Source organism: Myotis myotis, unplaced genomic scaffold (genome assembly GCF_014108235.1).
Source record: "Myotis myotis isolate mMyoMyo1 unplaced genomic scaffold, mMyoMyo1.p scaffold_m19_p_15, whole genome shotgun sequence".
In the NCBI taxonomy this organism is placed as follows: domain Eukaryota; kingdom Metazoa; phylum Chordata; class Mammalia; order Chiroptera; family Vespertilionidae; genus Myotis; species Myotis myotis.
In genome coordinates, this window is record NW_023416319.1 from 25,828,571 (window position 1) to 25,851,674 (window position 23,104).

At 41.4% G+C, this 23,104-nt stretch overlaps 1 protein-coding gene across 7 annotated transcripts in view; it reads right to left on the reverse strand.

The window, feature by feature from the left end:
• Window positions 1–935: 935 nt before the first annotated feature.
• The window catches only part of FAS (Fas cell surface death receptor), a 36,163-nt gene continuing 13,994 nt past the window's right edge, over window positions 936–23,104 (reverse strand). For 2 of the 7 annotated variants that reach the window (XM_036336681.1, XM_036336678.1), the window contains exons 3-10: window positions 17,522–17,659; window positions 16,338–16,446; window positions 14,183–14,241; window positions 13,957–14,028; window positions 12,471–12,532; window positions 11,500–11,524; window positions 10,419–10,746; window positions 8,741–8,889 (exon numbers count right to left, since the gene is read on the reverse strand). In XM_036336681.1, coding sequence (XP_036192574.1) covers window positions 8,862–8,889; window positions 10,419–10,746; window positions 11,500–11,524; window positions 12,471–12,532; window positions 13,957–14,028; window positions 14,183–14,241; window positions 16,338–16,446; window positions 17,522–17,659 — 821 coding nt within the window. In that variant the 3' untranslated portion in view covers window positions 8,741–8,861. Of the gene's footprint in view, window positions 1,378–8,740; window positions 8,890–10,418; window positions 10,747–11,499; window positions 11,525–12,470; window positions 12,533–13,956; window positions 14,029–14,182; window positions 14,242–16,337; window positions 16,447–17,521; window positions 17,660–20,754; window positions 21,563–23,104 lie in introns of those variants that run through there. The other 5 variants (XR_004972190.1, XR_004972189.1, XM_036336682.1 and 2 more) reach the window with 5 other exon arrangements.

A 23,104-nucleotide genomic window follows, 5' to 3' on the forward strand; every position in this document is an offset into this window, starting at 1 on the left:
GGGGTTATCACCGCCAGCCTCTGTACCCGGGCCATGAGACGAAGGGGCCGGACTGGGTATCTCTGCTGCTATATTGACTCTTTGAATCGGACTTTCTCTGCTGGCAAAACAGCCCGGTCGGGAAGCATCCTCTGAGAAGTAGGGGGGCTGAATCTTTGCTTAGAAATTGTAAAAACCCTGCCAGTGCTGGTCAAAAACTCCTGGTGGTCTGCGAAAGCCATAATGACAGAGAGCTCCTGAGGGTTCATGCACTTTCCTTGCTAACCCTGCACAGCCACCTGTCTTAGCAGGCCGAAGCCCGTGACTCAGTCATTGCCAGAAGGCACGAGGTCACTTATTTGGTAGAAAAAATGAGCTCATTGAGGTACAAAGGCAAACCTCAGAACAATTCTGTCGAGTCTGCCAAGTCCTATTGCCCAAACGTACCCATAAATGAGGTGAAACGTCTGGAAATGCTCTGCAGACTGTCCCGGCTCTGGCTGTCACCCAAGAAATATTTCCAAGTACTTGATGTGAACGAAGAGGGTGACCAGAATACAGATTTCTGTCCTCTTAATTAATTAAGAGTAATGGAGCCCTGGCCAGTGTGGCTGAGTGGCTGGGCATCAGTCAGTGCACCAAAGGGCCGTGGGTTTGATTCCTGGTCAAGGGCACATACTTAGGTTGTAGATTCGTTCCTCAGCCCAGATGAGTGAGTGCAGGAGGCAATCAAGCAATGTGTCTCTCTCATCTCTCTCTCTCTCTCTCTCTCTCTCTCTCTCTCTCTCTCTCTCTCTCTCTCTCTCTCTCTCTCTCCTACTTCTCCCTCCATCCCCTCCACTCTATCTCTAATGAAAAAAAAAGAGTAGTGGAAACTTTGTAAAATTTTTATTCAAAAGAGAATATGATAAATTCCAATATAGGGGAAGCTAAGAATCACTTCTGTGCTTTAACCTCTCTCCTTCCAGGGGCATGCATTTGCTCTTGAACTGTGATCCAAGGGCCTTCAGCAAGACAGTCATCAAGAGTGCTTGGTTACATGTAGAGTCCAAGGCATACATAGTGCTAGACTTCCTGAAACATCCCAAGGTGCAGGACCTGGGGATATGCATTTTTAAAATGTCCTCGGGCGAGCCTTGCACACAGTAGCGGTTAAGGACCAATGCCATGATGCATTATAATCTATTACACTGGCACTGGTATTTTTTTCTTGTTCTTCACAATTTTAAGAAGGGGCAGGTGACATGTGTCTTCATTGTTTATAGGGGAAACCAAACTTAAGAGATATGAAATCCAAGGCCATACAGTTCAAAATTGCAGCGGAGCTAGAATTTGAACCAGGATTTGCATGATTCTAGATCCAATCCTTGACCTACCCCACTCTGTGCTGCTCCTCTGCTAGGGAAAAAGAAAAGAAAAGAAAAGGAAAAGAATCAAAATGTGAATATATTTGACAGGGATATAGTGCCATGGGGACAAGTTTAACACAAGCAGGAGAAACACTGCCACCTTGTGGCCCCCTGAAAGCAAAGTGTAGCCTTGTTCCTGAACAAGGGCCCATTTCCGCTTGCCTCACCTTGGTGCCTCTCTCGTGAATGGATTTGTGTTGAGCCATCCTCACTCTCCACTGGTGCGGGTGACTGGCCCTTTAGCTTTGGACTTCAGTTTTGTAGCTGAGATTTTTTCCGAGCTGACGTTAATTTACTCACCTAGGTCAGGGACCAGACCACAAGATCCTTAGTGCCATAAAATAGCCAGCAGACCCAAAGGACCTGCTGAAATCATTTCTGGAGCCAATCTATTCTAGATCTCTAGATCCTTAGTCTTTTTATTTTTTAACTTTATTTTTTTTGGCTATGGTCACAAAATTTTCCTGACGAAACCAAAGTGTGATCTCAGCGTTGGGGAGTAGCACCCTCACCCCGTACTCTTCTCCTCCCTTAACTCCAGCATCCTGACCTCTGCAAACTCCTATGGAAATCATCACAGGGCTGTCACGGGGCAGCTACATTATACAGGCCACAGAACTATCTGGATAGCCCCCAGACAGCTAGTGTTATCGGATCAGGTAGATATGAAACAATCAGCCTCCCAGAAAACCAAAAATCTGCTTAAGCCACCCCAGGCATCCATGCAAATTGTCAGTTACAGCTGAGCCCTCAGTTTTAGAAACCCCCACAAGTGCATCCCCTGTCTCATAAGGCGCACTTCCCCAGCTGCTGCATGTTAGAACCATGGTCAGCAACCCCTCTGCCCATCCCCCAGCTCCAGGCCTTTCTTGGTCCCCCTGCTCTACAACTGCTCTTTTTTCAATCTCTCCACTCCTCTTGCCCACTCTTGTCACTGGAGCCTTTAGCACGCTATTCCTTCCTTCAGATTTCAAATCATCAGTTGTTTTTCTGACCTCACATACTAGGTCAAAGCCTCCTATTCTGCTACCCCTTTAACTTTTTCTTCTAATGGCATCTGTCTAAGTTGTCATGTAGCACTTGCCTGTGTCACTATCCCATTGATGTCTGCATCTAGATTGAAGCCTCCAGGAGGTAAGTGTTTGTAGGCCACGGCCTAGCACAGTGCCTGGCACCGAGTAGATGAGCAATAAGCATTTATTGAATGAACAATAAATGAATGAACATATAATTGAGGTTAATCCTGGTCCAATAATATCACCGTTAAGTCTCCTCAAATCATTATCTCCCAAACTGTCTTTGTGAGATTGCTGCCAAATATCTCAAAGTTGCTGCTGAACCCTGTTTACTAAATCCAAATGTCAAGGTCAGGAGAGGTTAGACACGATTTGAGAGTCCTTGCAAGACCTTGAGAGACGACAATTCTGCTTGACAGCAGCCTGGTAATTTCTTACAACATTCTGGCTCTCATTGCTTGTGTGACTTCGAATGAGTTTATCAACCTTATCAACCCTGATCTCCTTCATCTGGAAAAGGGGGTAGCAGGGCCATTGGAAGGAGTCACCAGATAACCTACACTTAAATGTTTCCCATTAAGTGTTATTTCAGTCATGGGTTTTTCCCAGACATCCTTGCCAGGTGAAAATTTCATCAGGAATAGATGTGGAATTTTGTCAAATGCTATACCTCATAAGCATACAGCATGATTCATAGTACGCACTCAATCAAGTTAGTGCCTCCCTCTCTATATTTTCTTTTCCTTCTTGTAACTTCCTCATTAACTTATTGACCCGCGTTGAGTAATAAGGAAACAATCTCCTGCTCCGAGCAGCTCCAGGTTTGGCAGCTTTGAACTTGGCTATGTCTTGTATTGGGGGTTGAGAGTGAGAGTGAGAGAGGCCCGAAACGTCAGGCAGGGCTGACCTGAATGTGTCTACTTAGAAACCTGTTCTCCTTTAGTCCTAGTCCAGGGTCGCCCCATTCCTCAGCCACCTCTAGGCACCATGCTTACCTGGGCCCGCACCCTGGCAGTGCCCAGGTTCTGGGCCATTGCTTCCTTGAACTTCCCCACCAAGTCTTCAGTTTAAGGTTAAACAAAAACTGAAGTATCAATGGCCATAGTGGTTAAATGTCTTCACATTCCTATGTAACATTTATATTTTAGCAAAATAAATGATAACATTTGTATTTTAATAAAGCATGATAGCTCAGAATAGTGGAATACTATCCATCCAAATAGGATATTATATTGTAAAATAATATTTAAAAGGAATTATCTGTTTGTTTATTAATATGGAAAAGCACCTGTAACCCATTGTTGAGTAAAAAGCAGATTATAAGCATATTTGGTGTGATCACTTTTATTTAACTGTGTGTGTGTGTGTGTGTGTGTGTGTGTGTGTACCTAGAAATTCATGAGTGTGGTTACCTCTGTTCTGTGAGACTGGTTTAACTGACACTTTATTCCTTAAACCTTTCTGTATTGTTTGAATTTTCTAAATGACTATGCATTGGCTTCATTAGGGGGGGAAAACAATTAGTGTATTTGCTGGGTTGTACTTGAGAATCACAACTACAAAAACACAGGGAGTCATATGCTCCCAATGTTGTTTCAGGAATGAGTTAGGAATTGACTAGCTCACTAGTTTTTGTGGTCATTCATGTAGCAAACTTTTCATGAATGCTTACACATGCAAGATGAGTCCAACATACCTCCTTCCCTCTGCTTTTAGGGCAATAAGCTTCATATATAACTAATTGCAATGAGAGTGATAATTATGACACAGTAACAGGTTCCATGTTTGTGTGAACCAGGCACTGTGCTAGTTCACACAAACACGCTCATCTCTAATCCACACTACACAAGTGGAGGGGGCACATGAACCCTGCTACACAAACGGGTATTGGGTACCACTTTACACAAACGGGTGCCTGATACACTCCACAAATGCTAGAGTAAGAAAAGTGTCTTTGGCCTGAGGTACTAGAGAAGGCTTCATACTAGTACAAGAGGTGGCCTTCAGCTAAGCCTGGAAAGAGGTTGGCATTTGACCTTTGTTGACAAGGAGAAGAGAATTCCAGGTCAAAAGTAATCCAAGAAAAGGTGCAGAGCACAAGCAATCATTAAATCTGGTGGCTGGACCATTTGTTAGAATCATTGGGGAGACTTTCAAATGAGATGTGTTTGACTGGGAGCCCACTGAGAGAGGGCTTTGAGTGCCAGGTTTAGAAGACAAATCTAAATCCTTGCAATCCATAATCTTCAGACAGCGGGATTTGTGACAGGTGGTGGGAGGTTGCCACCCAGAAAAGAAACACTTTCTGGCTACTCTCACGTCAGTGCACAGAACTGATGGCCCTTCTTTCTTCAAAATGTTCTTGTTATCTTTTTGGCCGGCATTGACTAGTGTGGAAACAATCTCATTCCTTTTACCATAGCATCTTCATTGAGAAGAGAATGAAAGGAAAGCATGAAATGAGAGCAGTCTTAACCTTTCACTTGGTACCATGTCATCCGTCATAGTGTTTGACTGCCCTCTTGTGGCCATTTCCTGCATTCTACTGCAGAATCATGTTTATTTCTTTGGGAGGGGGGGCGTATTTTTATAAAAGTATTATCAAATGTACACTTAATGCATCATGGTGCCACTTTATCATGTTTTCTTTTATATACTTACTATTGAAAGCATTACAGATGTTCCCCCTTCCTCCCCCCATTGCCTTCCTCCACCGGGATCCTGTCTGCCCCATTGTCTGTATCCTTGGGTATATGCATATAAGTTCTTTGGGTACCCACTCCCCTTCCCACTTCCCTCTGAGATTCATCAGTCTGTTCCATGTTCCCATGCCTCTGGTTTTATTTTGTTCATTATTTAGTTTATTTTGTTCATTAGATTCCTTGTTCGTTATTTTGATATTTAGATTCAATTGTTGATAAATAAGTATTTATTTCTATTTTATTGTTCATATTGCCTCCCTCCTCCTCCTCCTCTTTCTTCTTTTCAAGAAGACCCTTTAACATTTCTTGTAATACTGATTTGGTGGTAATGAACCCCTTCAGCATTTCATATAATACTGGTTTGGTGGTGATGAACTCCTTTTGCTTTTTCTTATCTATGGAGCCCTTTATCTGACCTTCAATTCTAAATGATAGCTTTGCTGGGTAGAATAACCTTGGTTGCAGGTCCTTGCTTTTTATCACTTTGAATATTCCTTGCCACTACTTTCTGGCCTGCAAAGTTTCTGTTAAGAAATCAAGTTTGTTTATTTCTAAAGCCAGAGCTTTATATAAAAAGCTGATGTATATCCAAACATCATCAGCTCTTTGTATGGTCTTTTCAAGCATCCAATTTCATGGATGACTTGTCAATATCACTCATGGGCCCATGGGATGCTGGAGATGAGTGTAATCATAGGAAAGCTATATTCAACACCACTCCATGTGCTGTAGGTGGATATCTCCTTTAACCCCAGAGCAGCTCTACATAGCAGCTTCTATTATTATCCTTCTTCTAGAAGTGAGGAAACTGAGGCCTAGAGAGGTTAAGTGATTTCTGCAAGGCAGCAAGGTCCCAAATCTCCAAATGTACTATTTTTGGAGCCAGCCCTTTTAATCACTTGAAAGGCCTTACAGAGTATATAAGGGGACTACATGCTCACGCGTACGTGCACTCACACGCGCGCACACACACTCACACCAAATAAAATCAAATAATACAGAGTGCTTATTGAAATGATTCCAGGGGAGGTCCTGAAGATAGTCACAAATAACTTCAAAAGAGACCCGAGGCTTTCAGAGAGTAGGTAATGGCTTCTTGAGGGAGCCAGTGGAATTTAGTGGAATTTGGGGTGGGGAAGTACAGGATGCAAGTAGTCAAGGACAAGATCTGGACTCAGAATAATGGTGTGAGAAACAAGGAGTGTGGTGCATTGAGGAAGCAGTGGGAAAAGAGGCTGGAATACTACAGAGGGAGAGGAAACGAACATCTTGAAAGGCCTTGGATATATGTGATAAATTTAATGACATGATCATTGTTCATGAAAAAGATGAAGCTCCCCATATAATGAGTGATCAGTCGCTCACTATTAACTTTCCTACCAAAAGGCAGTCACAAACCAACACAAAAGACGAGTGCACATTCATGGATAATAGAGACCATTATAAACTTTTGAACAATAATAGATACAGAGGCAGAACTGCCTCAAACAGATTGTCAAACTGCAGCGGGAAGGCCAGGGAGGGCTGGGGGACAGGAGGTAGGGGGGTAAGAGATCAACCAAAGGACTTGTATGCATGCATATAAGCATAACCAATGGACATAAGACACTGGGGGATAGGGGAAGCTAGGGGACTGTCTAGGGCGGGGGGGAAAATGGACACATATATAATACCCTTTGTATTACTTTAAGCAATAAAAAAAAAAAAAGACGAGTGCATACACTTTTAATTAACTGGCTCATTCAAGCAATACTGATTGAATGAGCATCGATTCTGTGAATCATGACTTCTGCCCTCGGGTGGCTTATGGCCTAGCAAGGGAGAGACAAACAACTATATACAAAACGGCATAATATGTGACCACATTGGAGGTACATGGTTCAGACACCAGGGTGGCATTCCATTGGAAATGGCATTAAAGCTGAGACCTGATAAATTGGAAAGTAACAAGACAAAATGGGGGAAGAAGCAAGAAAGCAAAAACTCAGAGGCAAGGACGAACAGGATAGCAGTGTTGAGGAACAAAGAGTAATTTGACCTGGCTTTAGAGTGGGAGAGGGGAAAGTGTTGAGAGAAGATGCTAGAAGGGTACATAAGCCCAGGGCTCATAGGGCCTCTTAAACCGAGTGTAGACTCTATTCTAAGATCAACGGGAAACCAGAGGATTTTAAGCAGAGAAGCAACACCATGAAGTTTGCCATTTGGAAAGATCATGGAGGCTGCTGTTTGGAGTACGGATTGGAGGGGCAAGAGTAAAAACATAGAAGGCCAGTTAAGAACCTCAAACTCGAGAACATGGCTATGACTGTGGACATGGGAGCAGTCCCACTCAGGTGACACAATGAGGGAAGGAGCCATACCATCGAGGCCAAGGACCTCCCCAACTTCTGCCCTCCTCCCAAAGGAACCCCAAGTTCTTCGCTGGGACTCACAGTGAGCACATCATGTTCTCTAACTCGACTTCACCTTGCAAAGTAGGACTTCTGCTTCTGACCATGAAGAATAACCAGTGCCAGACTTGCCCCGCGCTGTCTACCGCTAGAAAACAGGACAGCAGGTAGCACAGACTGTGACCCTCCAGAGAAGAAAGCCTAACGAGGAGAGCCCGATGACCACTCAGACTTTCTGCCCAGAAGCACTTTCCAGACCCTGGCCCAGGAGGGGACCCTAAGCAGGGCACTGTCACCTTGTTGAGTGGAGGCACAGAGGTTTGAGTTCAGGAGACAGAGGCTGCCAGACTTTACAGAAACCGAGAGCTGAAAAAGGAGGACGCTATGCAGAGCAAGAGCTCCAGGAATCTGTACAGGGGTTCCCTGGAGCCTTTTACTGAATACCCTGTGCACATGCACAGGGAGGACACCAAGAGCCAGGCAAAGAACCGTAAGGCACTGTCGGTGAGAGGTATTGACTTTCCCACCAACCAGAGTGAAGAGACCTCATCGAACAGGCCTAGGAAGGGGCAGGCCTGACAGGCCAGCACAGAGGCAAGGCTGCTGAACCTGTCCAGACAAAGATACAGACCTGAACCATCTAATGTGCTGGCCACCAGCCACATGAGGCTATTGAACCTTTGAAATGTGGCTAAACTGAGATGTGCTTGTGAGTATAAATAAAATACAATCTAGATGTTGAAGACTTTAGTATAAAAAAAAAAGAATGCAAACTATCTCATTAATGGTTTTATACTGATTACATGTTGAAATGATAATACTTTGGGCATAATGGGTTAAATAAAATATATTATTAAAATTAAAATTTTAAAAAGAGAGATGGTCTAGTGGTCACCAAGTAACCACAATGGAAAGTATGCAGAAAAGAATATTTCAAAATCCCTATTGAGCTTTCTTATGAATAAAACCTACCTTTTGAAATATTTACTTTCTTATCCACATTTCCAGTGCCTTACATATAATGCTGTCAAAATAAATCATCACATAATAAATAATAATGTGGTTTTGGGGAAGGTTTTTTTTGGCAGTAATGGCCTATGGAGGAAATTATAAGGAGTTTAAAAGGTAAATACTCCCTGAGAGATGAAAGAAAGCATTGAAGACTCCTGAACAGGTTACAGTTAGCCGTGGTTAGAGAAATGGAAACAAATATACAAACAAAACAAGGTCTTAACAAAAAAGGATAACCAGAAATACCAAAAAATGATTTTAATTAAACATTTTTACCTACATTTTACATTTCCAAACATCAGGGGGAAAATTTTCCTTCAGTGGAAGCTGTTTAGGTATTTTGAGACCTCTGTTTCAGTTTATAATTATCTTCAGTTTACATCTATACAAATATAAATACTATTTATTAAAATTCACATTAACTTACATTTTTTAAAGTGTCTAAATGTAGAAGTGAGGAAGTGGCAGTGGGGAGAGGGGCTTGTTTGTCTAAGATGCTGCAGGAAATAACAAGTCCTAAAACCTGGGTATAAGCTGCATTTGTAGCAAGAGAATATATGGGGAGTCATTGAACATTTTGTGGGGGATAGGGCAAGATAAGAAACTACCTCATTAGCTTTGGCGGGCAACATGGGTCCGTGAGTACCACGGAGCTACCTCTTATGAGAGCAGTGAATCTCTCCAAACCAGGCTAGACATTTCTAAGAGCAGCATAGCTTACAGTGGCTCATCGTGTTTCATAGATAGTGCTTCCAGGTTTGGGAGTGTAGAGGCTCTCAAGACACACATCAAGAAAAAAAACGAAGAGAAGATGATGCTCTAGGAATACTTCCTGATGGAACTGTTTTGGCACCTGAGAAAGTGGCCGATTATTTTGATGCAGTACGCTGGCATACAAATATACAATTTCAAGCATAACTGAGTTGGCATTTTCTATGTGAATCCAAAATTGAAATCTTTCACAATGAAATGCCAATAATCTATGTAAACATCTTTGAAGTAGAACCTTATTTAAATTCTGCATTCAGAGGTATACACAAGCTTTCCCTGAATATGCTGAGTTTCAAACGAAGTTGACAAATACTATTGCAAAATCTCTAGAATCATCCTCCAGGAACTGGGAAGGTTAGAGGCAAAGTTGCTTTTTCCAGTGATTATGACACTGCATCAAGAGGTCATAGCTTCTGTTGATGGATGGGGTCAGCCTGTAGGTAGACCTTTGTATTCTTATACAGTAATTATATTCACATCTACAGAATCATACCTATGAATAAAATCTACCTTTTGAAATATTTACTTTCTTATCCACATTTCCAGTGCCTTACACATAATGCTGTCATAATAAATCCTCACATAATAAATAATAATGTGGTTTTGAGGAAGGTTTTTTTTGGCAGTAATGGCCTATGAAGGAAATTATTAGGAGTTTAAAAGGTAAATACTCCCTGGGAGATGAAAGAAAGCATTGAAGATTCCTGAACAGGTTACAGTTAGCCATGGTTAGAGAAATGGAAACAAACAAACAAACAAAAAACCAAGGTCTTAACAAAAAAGGATAACCAGAAATACCAAAAAATGATTTTAACTTTAATTTTTTTAATCTAATAAAGTATTAGATACTAGAACGTGACCCCAATGTTTTGTCTTTGCAAACACACCTATGTGCATACTTAGCATGCCACTGCATTTATTCTTAATCAGGCATGTCTAGATTTTAAATAGTCTTGAAGACAGAATCATGAGGTCCTTGAAACACATAAATATGTAGCCCTGCAAGTATAATAAATGTAAAAAGGAAAATATGCTCAGTAAAAAGTTAAGCAATATTTGAGCCCTCACCTAACTTACCTAATTTTTCTATCTAATGTCTGTACTCAAAACTGAGTTAGTTGTTTTTCACTTTAGACCAACCTTTGGCTTTCATTTTCATTTGTGATGTTAGTATTTTCACGTTTACTAGTAATGTCATTGAGGACTATATCTTGAATTTTATCTGCGTGAGCACAAAGTTTGATTTTTTTGAGACCTGTAATCAAAGTGGTAAATGCGTCTTTCTTCCCGTGAACTTGATACCAATTACGGAGCAGCTGGACCTTCTGTTCAGCTGTATTTTGGAGATTGTCATTCTTGATTTCATCTATTTTGGCTTCTTTGAGACCATTCTTCCGAACAAAATCTCTAACTTCACTTATTGTCATTAGCTCAGCAATAGTGCTAATGTAATCAGTCAAGTCAATGTCTGAAAAAAAAAGAGAATAGTCTCTGAAAATTGGTTCTGGTAAACAAAATTGCCATGATTGGAAGCCATTTATTTCTCCTCTTATAGTACTTAAGAATACAGGTTAGTCCTAGAGATCTAAGGAGCTGATAGGGAAACGCAAAAACAGAAATAACCTTGCCTTCTAATCCCAAGACATCCTATATCCCCAGTAATTTGCTCTATGACCTGAACAAGATACATAACATCTCTATGTCTTCTTTTCTCATCTATCAACAGGTTGGAAAAGATCACCCCTAAGGTCCCTTATAGGTCTGATGTTCAATGACCTACAAACCTAATACATAGGCAAAGGGTTTATGATCATCTTATCTCTGAATCACAGCTCAAAAAAGAGAACTGAATAGAATAATAATTTGTTGTTACAGAGCTGGTACACACCAATAATAACTGAGTCTACAATTCAGATTACCTCTAAGTCAATTTAGGCAGAAGTTCTATAATACATCTAAATGTTTGTAAAGGAAAATTTTCCAAAGCCTCAGAATATAGTGTTTCATTGCTACCTCATTTATTTTTAAACTAGGAATATTAGTTATAAATTTAAACAAACTGCCTAAAAAACCCTGGATGGTGAATGGGAAGAACTATAAGTTCAAGGAATAGCGAGGCCCCACAATATGTCACTGAAATTAGCAACATTATCTTACTCTAAAATTGGCCTGCTACTCCTACGGAAGCCAGTTCTATGAAATAAAATGATAAAATCCTTACCTGAAGAAATCACTGGGAGCATTTCCTGGACAGAAAAAAACAACAACACATGGACAGAAAGAGAAAAAAAAAAAATAAAAATACACTCAGAATAGTCTAAATGTAATCTTTAAAATTTTCCTTAATACTGAAGGAAGTACAATCAGTTGCTTGATATATAAAATTAGCTAGACGAAGTGATTAAGGATTCTTTCATCATTCAAATTTTTATTCTGAAAGGTTCCAGCATTTCCAGAAATTAAAGAACATTAGCTTATGTTTTACACATTCAAGGAATCTAGGGAATTCATGGAATGTTCTGAGGTTATGTTTCATATAGACTCACGAAAACAAATATAATAAACATAATCATTCAAAAACTCTTTTGACGGTAACTATTCTTCCTTTTGACACAAGAAAATGGTTTAAATTGAAATTATTTTGTACTATATTGATTTTAAAAACCCTAACTTCCACTGAGTCCGAGCCCTAAATGAGAAAAAGCATTATTCATGAAGTGAACTGGTTTATCTTCCCTGCGTAACTTTTGCTATGAAATGCTTTGATTCCATGTTGGAAAAGAAATATAGCGGGGGCTATGGTAACGAGAGGCTGGAGAAAGTTGAGCTGTGCCCTATTTATAGTGGGCTGTAAGAGCTGTGTCTGTTCAGGCTTAGATACTGAATCCATGCTCTGGTAAAGGATGTCTGTAGTTTCTCTGCACGAATAACACCGATGTGGGACATGTTGCTTGGCCACATCCTTTTTCCAACTCACCTTGAGCAGCCTCCCACTTAAGTACTGTGTTAACTCTTAAGTTGTACGGAGCTTACTTATATACTGTGCCTCATATCTGAATTACTTTTTGATGCCTTCTAACTCATGCACACACAGACACAATAAATGCTTGTTTTAAAAAAGTAACAAATAAAAAGTTGAATTACTACCCTCTCTATGTTTTTAAGAAAGCTGATGCATGTTTCAACACTTACAGTATCTGGAGATGTAGGTTCAGAGAGAGGAAGATTATTATTCCGGCGCCGTCTTTTCACCCCTAAAAGATGAAAGAAATTTCTATCAGACTCAGGTCTCAGCCTTGGGGGAAATACTACTGTTACACTAGAGAAGTGTGAGAAAAAAGCAGAAATTCATTGAAATGTAAAGTGACCCTAAAATACAGAATTGTCCTGATTTTGGACAATCTCACCCCACCAGGTCAAGTGTTCTGGAGATATGCCACATATTTTAAAATAAATATTTTTATTGATTTCAGAGAGGAAGGGAGAGAGAGAGAGAGAGAGAGAGAGAGAGAGAGAGAGAGAGAGAATCATCGATCAGCTGCCTCCTGCACTCCCCTCATTGCAGATAGAGCCCACAACCCAGGCATGTGCGCTGACTGGAAATCAACCATGACCTCCTGGTTTATAGGTTGAGGTTTAACCACTGAGCCATGCCTGCGGGCAATATGCCACACCTTAATTGAGACATCCAATTACCTCACAGTGGCCTAGCCTAAAGCTGGCTTTTGACTTATTGAATGACATCACTATTTCCTCTCACCAACCTGGAGCTACATGTCATGGCTACAGCAGGGCATATAAGCACAGGATAAGGAAAGCTCACATCAGCTTGCCGTGGAGTGGCATTTAATGCCCAGAAATTCAGGTACATGCACTCACAAATAACTCAAGTATACACACTCAATGAATATCTGCCTTGAAGTCAGTATGAGATGGGAGAAAGGAATGTGTAAGTCTGCAAGCATGGTTATGGTATTTAAACATAGAATACTGTATGTATTTTTAGCTGAGCAACCTCTTTATCTTCAGCTAAAATGAAGAAACAGAGCCTATTCCAATTGGATGCTTCAGAGTGATTGAAAGTTGCATCACCCTGTGTTTTAGAAATGATTAAAAGGGATTTTTTTCTTGTGTAATTATGATTACCCTCAATTTGGGCTTATTTGGCTTATCTGCTGATTTTATTCCCTTGCATAAAATGCATTGCACAATATTTTAATTTATGGTGGATAAATAATAAAATCATGGAGTTTGAGCAAGGGTGAGGAGGTGCAGAGAGGGACAAATTTACCAAGTGTCTCCTGCAATGCCTTTCCCAGCAAGGCCCTTGCTTCTTAATGTGTTATCTTAATGCACGGGACCATCTCAATGGATGGTGAAAGATTACTTTTGATTCTTGGCAAACTTGGCTGCTGCCAGGATGAAAACACAGTGAGGATGGGAATAGCCACTCAGTGCTCCAAAATGGTTGGTCAAAAACTGTAGCTGAGGGATAATATTAATATAATCTATTCTTTCAGTGTTCATGTGTGCATTTGGTGGCCGGAATTAAAAATATACCAAGGCTAGCTACCTACCCGGTGGAAGCTTTTTAATAGGTTGGAGACAGAGGGGAATTCTTTGAACAAGTCCTTTCCAAGTTATTTCAATGTGCAACTTGAACAAAGTAAGAACTTACGCCACAATATGAATGCAGCTGCTATTGGAACCAGGATCAGGAGCCACAGCAAGTGTAAGTGAGATGTGGATCCTGTAGATTGGAACATGGGACATTTTACATGAAAATGAGCAGTCTTTAAGATTAAACAAGGTACTCTCAAAGAATCAAAAGGGATTGGCTTTTCTTCATATTTTACTGTGAGAATAGGAGGAAGGAGAGTCTACTCATTAAAAAAAGTAATAACCTGCTTTACATCTGGTGTCATTGGTTGGTGTGCAATCCTCAATGATTCCATGTTCACACCTAAAAAAAAAAAAATACAGAGCAAATGCAAAAAGCCCGGTGGGCTAATTCCTTGATCATTTTCAACGACACACTATACATCTCGGGTCATTGTAGTCATTTTTGCATCTCTGGCAGACATATTCCCTCAACTATTTCGAGATTAGCATGGTAGAGCTGGTAAAAATCTGTAACATAATTTAGATGTTTGGATGAACAAAGAATGACTATGTTTTAAAATACCCAGAGTTAAAAGAAGGTAACAAAGCATTGGCAGAAAAGAAAAAGAATGAAATAGATCCTGACATAAACTTAAAATTGGTCATAAGCTGTGCTCTTAAAAGATTAGGAGACAATGATAAACTACCAAAAGCAATTTCAAAGCAGTCCCATCGAACAATAAAAATGGCCAGACAACAGCCACTACCCATGACGCTCCTGAGGTAGCCTACTCCGCTGGGCCTTAGAGGGCTCGCTGTTTAACACCAAGTGGCCATTAGGATACTCAAGAGGTTTCCATATTTTTTTTCAGACAAACACTGACCCAGTCTGAATTAAAGCTGGGCTCTGTCCATTACCTAACTCAGTGAGTTTGAGCAAGTTACTTAACCACCGCAAGCCTGTTTTCTCACCCAAAACAAGGAGACAGTATTACCTGCTTTTTAGGTTATGGTGAGAAGAAAATTAAATCAAGATTATGAAGTATTTAGAACTGCTATTGTTGTTATCATTTGACTTACATTAGTCCCTCCCTCCAACTCCAATCCCTACTTCTGTCATCATGAGAGCTGTCTCCGATACTTGGGGCTAGAAAGGAGAGGCTAGGTTAAGTGCACATACCTTACATTTTTTCTAGTAAATAAGAGACATCAAGTATAATGTTCCTACTTTTCAAGCCTACTAGGTGAACTCCTAAGTGACTCCTAAGATGATTACAAGTTTAAGGAGCGGTACATGGATATAATCTTAATTATATTTATGTGTATGCAGAACAGTGTCTTACAAAGTAAAAGCTATTTTTATAATACATATTACCCAATCTGATGTTCACAAATATGTGACCCATACGACAAGTGATGACTGTCGGCATCTTAATGTGTGAGGAAACTGAGGCTCGGAGAGGTTGAGTGGTCTGCTTAAACTTACTCTGTTAATCAGAAGAAAAGGTTAGCCCTTGCCAGTTTCGCTCAGTGGAGCGTTGGCCTGTGGACCAAAAGGTCCCGGGTTCCATTCCGGTCAAGAGCACGTACCTTGGTTGCAGGTTCCTCCTCAGCCCAGACCCTGGTCGGGGCACATGCAGGAGGCAACCAATTGATGTGTTTCTCTCACATCAGTATTCCTCTCTGTCCTTTCCTCCCTCTTCCACTCTCCTTAAAAATCAATGGAAAAATATCCTCGGGTAGGGATTAACAGAAGGAGGAGGAAGAGGAAGAGGAGGATGAGGATGAGGAGGAGGAGGAGGAGGAGGAGGAGGAGGGGGAGGAGGAGGGGAGGAGGAGGAGGGGGAGGAGGAGGAGGAGGAGGAGGAGGAGGAGGAGGAGGAGGAGGAGGAGGAGGAGGAGGAAGGGGAGGAGGGGGGGGGAAAGTGACATGCACAGTCAGGTTTTCTAACTGTGGGTCAAAACCAAGCTCTTCAGCATGAAAGACAAGACCCTTCCTGACCTGGCCCTGGCTCCTTTGCAGTCTTTCCTACACTCCAGCCAGGTGCCCTGTTCTCTGGAGCTTCCCCTGTCTCTTTGCACCTGCTGGTTCCCTGCTTGAAATGTCCTTCAGATCCATGCTCACCTTCCTTCAAAACTCAAGCCATGTGTCATATCTTCACTGCATCTCCCCCAGCAAGGTTGAAAAGTTCACGCCTTTTTTAAATGTCCTTGCCTCTAGCCTGAGAGCTTCGATGCCAGAAATGTGTCTTGCTCATATGGTTAGTTTAGGTGGCTAGAACTGGCCAGCCCACAGGAGGTTCAATACATGTTCTGGCCCTGGATGCCTGAATAAACAAATGGTTATCCAGTTGTTTGGAGGCAAAGCAAGACTAGAACCCAGTGCTGCTTCCCCCTAGGATACCTTATCTCTCAAGGTATATCTAGTGTTTTAATCAGTAAAAGACCAAAACTTACGTGCTGCAAGGGTTGCAGTGTTCACATGGAGGAGTGTTACAAAAATAGTTTGATTTACATCTGCACTTGGTATTCTGGGTCTTGGTACATTTTTTTTCCACTTCTAAGCCTAGAAATTCAATTTGTAGACCGTTAGTCATAGCAGCTACTTATACACTGGCTATGGAAATGATGGGCAGAGGCAGCATAGATTTTTGAGATCTGCTGCTTATATGAGCAGTCACACCATCATGACTTTAGGAATACAACTAGTGTTTACATACAAAACAGGCAACCCCAGGTTGAAATCATTTAGCAGAGTGTTAAATGGATAGACAATCCAGCAACCAAGAAAACCCTACCTTTGCTTAAATAGCTCCCCTGTTCTTCTAGTCTAAAGCCTGGCTACTCAAAGTGTGGCTTGTGGACCAACAGCCTCAGCATCACCTGGTAGCTTGTTGGAAATGCAAATTGTCAAGCCTCACCCCGACCTGGGCAAGCAGACCAATGCCAAAGCCCGCCCTTAGAGATTAGAGATTCTGATTTAATTGGTCTAAGGTGGGACCTAAACATTGGCATGTCTCATAGCTCCCTGTGTGATTCTAATGTACAGCCAGGGTTGAGAAACATTGCTTTAGGGCTCTAATGGAGACAAGAAAAACTTATGTCCAGAGATTTCTTAATGTCAAGCAAAACTGGGAGTACTTCTGTTACATTTTAATCTGGGCCCTCAAAATAGATTGGACTAGTCATGAAAATCCAGGGGTCCAATTGGAATTATGAGGACAAACTAGATCCCCAAAAAAGGTGAAGCATCCCACCCACCTCTCAGGATCTTCTGTCCTTGCATTTGAAGGTTTCTGAGCGCTCTCTGGCCATGAACAAGAGCCATTGCACATGCATAAATCAAGGCAGGAAAAAAAGTTTCTGCACTTTTGACTGGAGCTAATGAACCCTGTTCATAGGGTTCATATTTAGTCTGTCTCCTCATCTGGGAGACCGCCCAGACTCGGCTCATAAGAGTCTAGCCCGGCGATTAGTTCAGTGCCTGACCCTGCTTTACCCGAGTCAGCCCCATCCTACCCCTTCCTGTATACCAACATAGCACCAGAGTAGGTCCCAAATTCCAATTATAGGTATATTATGAATGATTTTACATGGAGCATCACAATTAGTCACTTTCAATGGCTTTTTAAGACTCGTACCATGCTCTCCATCACAAATCCCACATCTTCTGCATGTAGGAGAATGATGTTCCTTGTCTGTGTACTCCTTCCCTTCCGAGCAGGGCTCACAGACAAGTTTGTCCCCATCAGCTTTGCAGTCATCCTTTTTCCGTTCACCTGCCAAAACAAGAGACAGAAAAATGGAGCAAGTATTTGAATGCAACAGCATGGGAAGTATGCAGGTACGGCAGCAAAACACTGCTAAGACAGGGAAATTTGGCTAATGATCTATAGACAATAGAGGAGATGCTTATTGTAAAAATCATGTCAAGAGACAAAAAGTCTCCCAAGACAAAAGCTGAAAGAGTGATGCAGGATGATTAACAATAGTAACATGTGACAGAAAACGGAGTGGGGAGGGGGAGGCAGGAATGACCAAATGCACCAGGAAAAAAAAAGCCTTATTAACTTTTTTGGTGGGGGAAGGGAGAGGTTGCTAGGAGATAGCTGCTGCTGGCCACTGAGATGACCTAAAGCATTCACTTTTTTCTGGCTTCTCATTTCATTTTCCAAAGTCCACAGATGCGGATAAGAGTACAAGTAAGGAAAAGCACATTTGAGGTTCTAAAGGCTTTGGTGAAATCTTTAGTAGCCCCGTGAGCTTTAACAAGATGCTTCATCTCTCTGAGCCTACATTTCTTCATGCATAAGATGGGGATAATACCTTGCACTGCTGCCGGGGTCCAACCCCAGCGGGTCCAGGGGTCCCCAAAGGTGTGGACAGAGTCGGTGAAGAAGGAGGGACACGGAGACAGCGTTCCGTTGATCAGCAGCCTAGCCAGGATCTCTAGCCAGGATCTCCAGCCAAGTTCTGGTCTGGATCTCCAGAGAGGTTCTGCTTCAGATCTCCAGCCAGGTTCTGTGTCCATGTTCTCTTGCTAGGTTCTCCAGCCAGGTTCTATAGCCATGTTCCCTCGCTAGGTTTTCCAGTCAGGTTCTGCCCAGGTTCTCCAGCCAGGTTCAGTTACCAGGTTCTAGTCAGGTTCTCTTGCCAATTTCTGTAGTCAGGTTCAGTCCAGGATCTTTTGCCATGTTCTCTCGCTAGGTTCTGTCTCTAGGTTCTGAGGCCAGTTTCTGTCCAGGAACCCCTGCCATGCTCTCTCCAGCGAAGTTCTTCTGTCTCTAGAGAACGTTCTGTGTAGGTCCTGTGCCTAGGTTCTGTCTCTCTTGGTTCCGTATTCTAAGTTCTGTGTTCTAAGTTCTGTGTCTTGCTGTCTTGTTACATCTGTATTTATACCAGTTGATTCAATCCTATCAATCTCTATTACAAAGGTTAGGGCGTTTCTTATCTCCATTCCAGGGAGTAAAGATTATGTAGCTTAAGCATGATTGTTTGTAGTTAAAGTGATTAACTACCCACCTGGCACTTAGTTAAGGAGTTTTATCCCCTCCCTGACTTCAGGGAAAAAATCCCTACCTGGGGAAACAACCTTTCTCAGAGAGACGACCTTGGTTAAAACACATAGTGCCAAGAAGGTGAGCAAACATTTTAAGAACAGTATGCTATATATGCCAGGTCCCTTGAAACAGCAAGCATGGACCGGCTCCCGGCACACTGCTACCAGAACTGCACAGGGCCTGCCTAGTAAATGCTCACAGTCCCACTTCTTTCTATTCCTTTGCCATTACAGGTCAGGGTATGTTGTGGTGGGCAGGTATGAACATATTTATAATAAAATTTATCATCAGATCTGTCATCTTAATGCACACAATTTCAAATGATATTCCCATTTGCTTTCATTGACTTTAACAATAAAACAAGTCATCATATTGCTGTGAGTAAGCATTACACAACAATGCCTTTTCCTGGAAAATATATTTATTTAACAAGTGTTTATTAAAGGCTATTGTGTTCCAGGCACTACCTAGGAGCTGGAGGTACTACAGGAAATAAGCAAAGCCTCGGTCTCCAAGACTTCATATTCTCAGGGTAAAAGCAGGCAACACACAAATAAATATATGGCATCAAGTGGTGATAAGTGCTATGGGGAAAACTAGATGATGGCAAAAAAAGATAGAGAATGAAAAAGGAAGTGTCAGAAAATATAAAGGGGGATGTACGAGGAAGCATGACTAGTGACTCCAATTACTGATGGTATAAATAATTAAGAAGAACAAGAAAAGTCTAATCTGCCCTACACACATGTATAGCAAACATAATTGATGGTGTCATTCCCAGGCATATGACTTTCTCAACAACCTCGTATCATTCTTTTGACAAAGCAAAATGCCTACTACATAAACAAATTAATGTAAACATATGACATTTTCGTAAACAAGGACACTATTCCGTCAATAGAAAAAAACCTGGAAACCTGGAATTGAATCCAAATATGGTACACTGGGGCTCTATAATGCTGTGGCAATACTTGAAAGAAAACCAAGCCAAAGTACATGTTATTTGCTTGCCAGTGGCATTATCCTAGTTTCTAAATGAATTGTCCTCTTTGATGAACAACCCTGCAGAATGTGCCTAGCACAATGCCTACAACATGTCAGGGAGAGAAAAAATCACAGGTTTCTTTCTTTCCTCCAACGTACACAACCTAAATTTATCAAAATATAAAAATGAGTAGCTGTTTTCTTGAAAATAATACATTTTTCTTCTGAGTATAATTGTACATATGCTCACTGTAGAAAGTTTGGAAAAGGCAGGAAAGTACAAATAGCACCAATATATTAATTAGCCTGAGATAGTCATTTTATCATTTTGGTGCATTCTTATAATACCAATGTATACATATATATATGTGTGTATATGTATATGTAATATGTATGTGCATATCTGTATATGATATAGTACACTGTAAAATTCTTATTGGATATGGTATGTGGCAAGGACTTTTATGATAGAAAATCACTAAAAAAATAATTTTTGTTTTTGTTAATCTTCACCTGAATCCTCCCAAATCCTTTTTGCCATTGACATTTTTTTTTTTTTTTTTTTTTAGAGCGTGGAAGGGAGAGGGAGAGACAGAGAGAGCAAGAAACAGTGATATGAGAGAGACACACTGATTGGTTGCCTCCTGCATGTGCCCCAACCAGGGCCAGGGATCAAACCTGCAACCAGAAGGCCCTTGACCAGCATCAAACCTGAGAAAATTTAAAGACAAGAATAATCTGCATGAGAAGCTTTCTAGATTTTTATAATTTTATAATTTTTCCATTGATTTTGCCCTCACCTAAGTCATCAACTCAGTTTAGCAGCTCACCTTTACTGAAGTTCTCCAAAGCATTCAAAGTAGTTTTCACAGAACTAAAATCTGTCTTCTCTTTATATTCATATACCATTGATTATATAATATTTAATAAAATCATATTTACATCACAGATTTGGGAGCAATTTGAATACTAATAAAGCCTAAAATTCAACAGGAGGGACTAGAAGTGGGTGGAGTGTTCAGCGTGTGTTGGACGCCACCCAGGACATTTTAGAGATGGAGCAGGGAGAACCAGTTCATTCAGCCAGCAGATTAGTTAGAAATCCCCGAAGGAAACACTTTCAACAATAAAAAATTTAAAAAGAAGAAAAAAGAAATCCCTTAAGGGAATTTGTGTACATTGAGGAATATATTAGAAATATATCAGAAACCAAGACTTTGATTGACCATAACATTCTAGCTTTTGACTACTCCAAAATTTACTTAATTCCACATCATTGATTAGCATAATGAAATGTCACACATATGGAATTTCCCTTTATTTTGACCATTTCTTAAAACATTTTCCTATAAATTGATTTCTGTATCAGTAGGCAAAAAGGTCTTTAAGTTTTTGACCCACATACTCCAATTAAAAAGAAATGATGGTATATAAGCATTCTTAGCTCATAAGCAAACTAACCAGGGCTGAAATCACCCCTTAAATGAATGTGAAACAAAGCAAGACCAAACAAAAGCAAGAAGACCAAATCCTTGACAATTTGACATTCAAAACATATTACCTTTGTTTTTATTTGCATTTTAAAAATATGAAATATTTATATATGCACCCCTATGTTCATAGCAGCACAATTCACCATAGCTAAGATTTGGAAACAGCCTAAGTGCCCATCAGCAGATGAGTGGATTAAAAAACTGTGGTACATCTACACAATGGAATACTATGCTACTATAAAAAGGAAGGAACAACATGGATGGAGCTGGAGAGCATTATGCTAAGTGAAGTAAGTCAGTCAGAGAAAGATAAATATCATATGATCTCACTCATTTGTGGATTATAATGAACAACATAAACTGATGAACAAAATCAGATTCAGAGATAGAGAAGCATCAATTAGGTGCTCAAACCTCAGGGGGAAGGTAGGGGAGGGTGGGGGTTAGGGTAAGAGATCAGCCAAAGGACTTGTATGCATGCATATAAGCCTAACCAATGGATGCAGACAACAGAGGGTGAGGATGAGGACATGATCGGGGGGTTGGGGGGGCAATGAGGGGATAAGAACACATATGTAATACCTTAATCAATAATAAAATAAAATAAAAAAGAAAAAGAAATGTAAGATTTAAATCCACAGGACAAGTTGATGTGTTTAGCAAATTATCAAAGGTCAAGACACATTCTTTTTTTCCCATTTGGAGAAGAGTAAAAGGCCTTAAGTGTAGAGGGTTGGGTTATAAGGGAGATCTTCTATAGCGTTATTAATGCCTGGAGAGAAGGCCAGGGAAGACTTAGAGAATCCTATATAATAAAGAGAGAATATGCTAATTGACCCTCATGTCATCACAAAGATGGCGGCACCCACAGCCAATAAGGGGGGAATATGCTAATTGACTGCCATGCCCTCAAAGATGGCAGTGCCCACAGCCATAAGATGGCTGGCAAGGGAGGGAAGTTGTTGCAATCAGGCCAGTGGGGAGGGCAGTTGGGGGGGACCAGGCCTGCTGGGGAGGGCAGTTAGGGGAGACCAGGTCGGCAGGGGAGGGCAGTTAGGTGTGACCAGGCTGGCAGGGGAGGGAAGTTGGGGGGACTGGGCTGGCAGGGGAGGGCAATTAGGAGCGACCAGGCCAGCAGGGGAGGGCAGTTAGGGGCGACTGGGCCAGCAGGGGAGGGCAGTTAGGGGTGACTGCGCCGGCAGGGGAGGGCAGTTGGGGGCAACCAGGCTGGCAGGGGAGCAGTTAGGTGTCAATCAGGCTGGCAGGGGAGCAGTTAGGTGTCAATCAGGCTGGCAGGCAAAAGCAGTTAGGGGCAATCAGGCAGGCAGGCAGGTGAGTGGTTGGGAGCCAGCAGTCCCAGATTGTGGGATCGGGCCTAAACCAGCAGTCAGACATCATCCGAGGGGTTCCAGATTGGAGAGGATGCAGGCTGGGCTGAGGGACACCCTTTCCCAGTTCACGAATTTTGTGCACCGGGCCTGTAGTCTTCTTATAAACAGCTTGAGTGCTGGGATTCTGGGAGGCCAACCATGAAACCCTACATAATCCTTTATGATTCTGCTAATCTGTCACATAAATCCATGTGGTTTTCCTTTATCTTCCTGTCTTACTTCACAAAGCAGCAAGAAGAGATTCATATCTGTATGAAATAGTCGTCAGTTTACTCCATGTTGAAAAACAGCTTGCA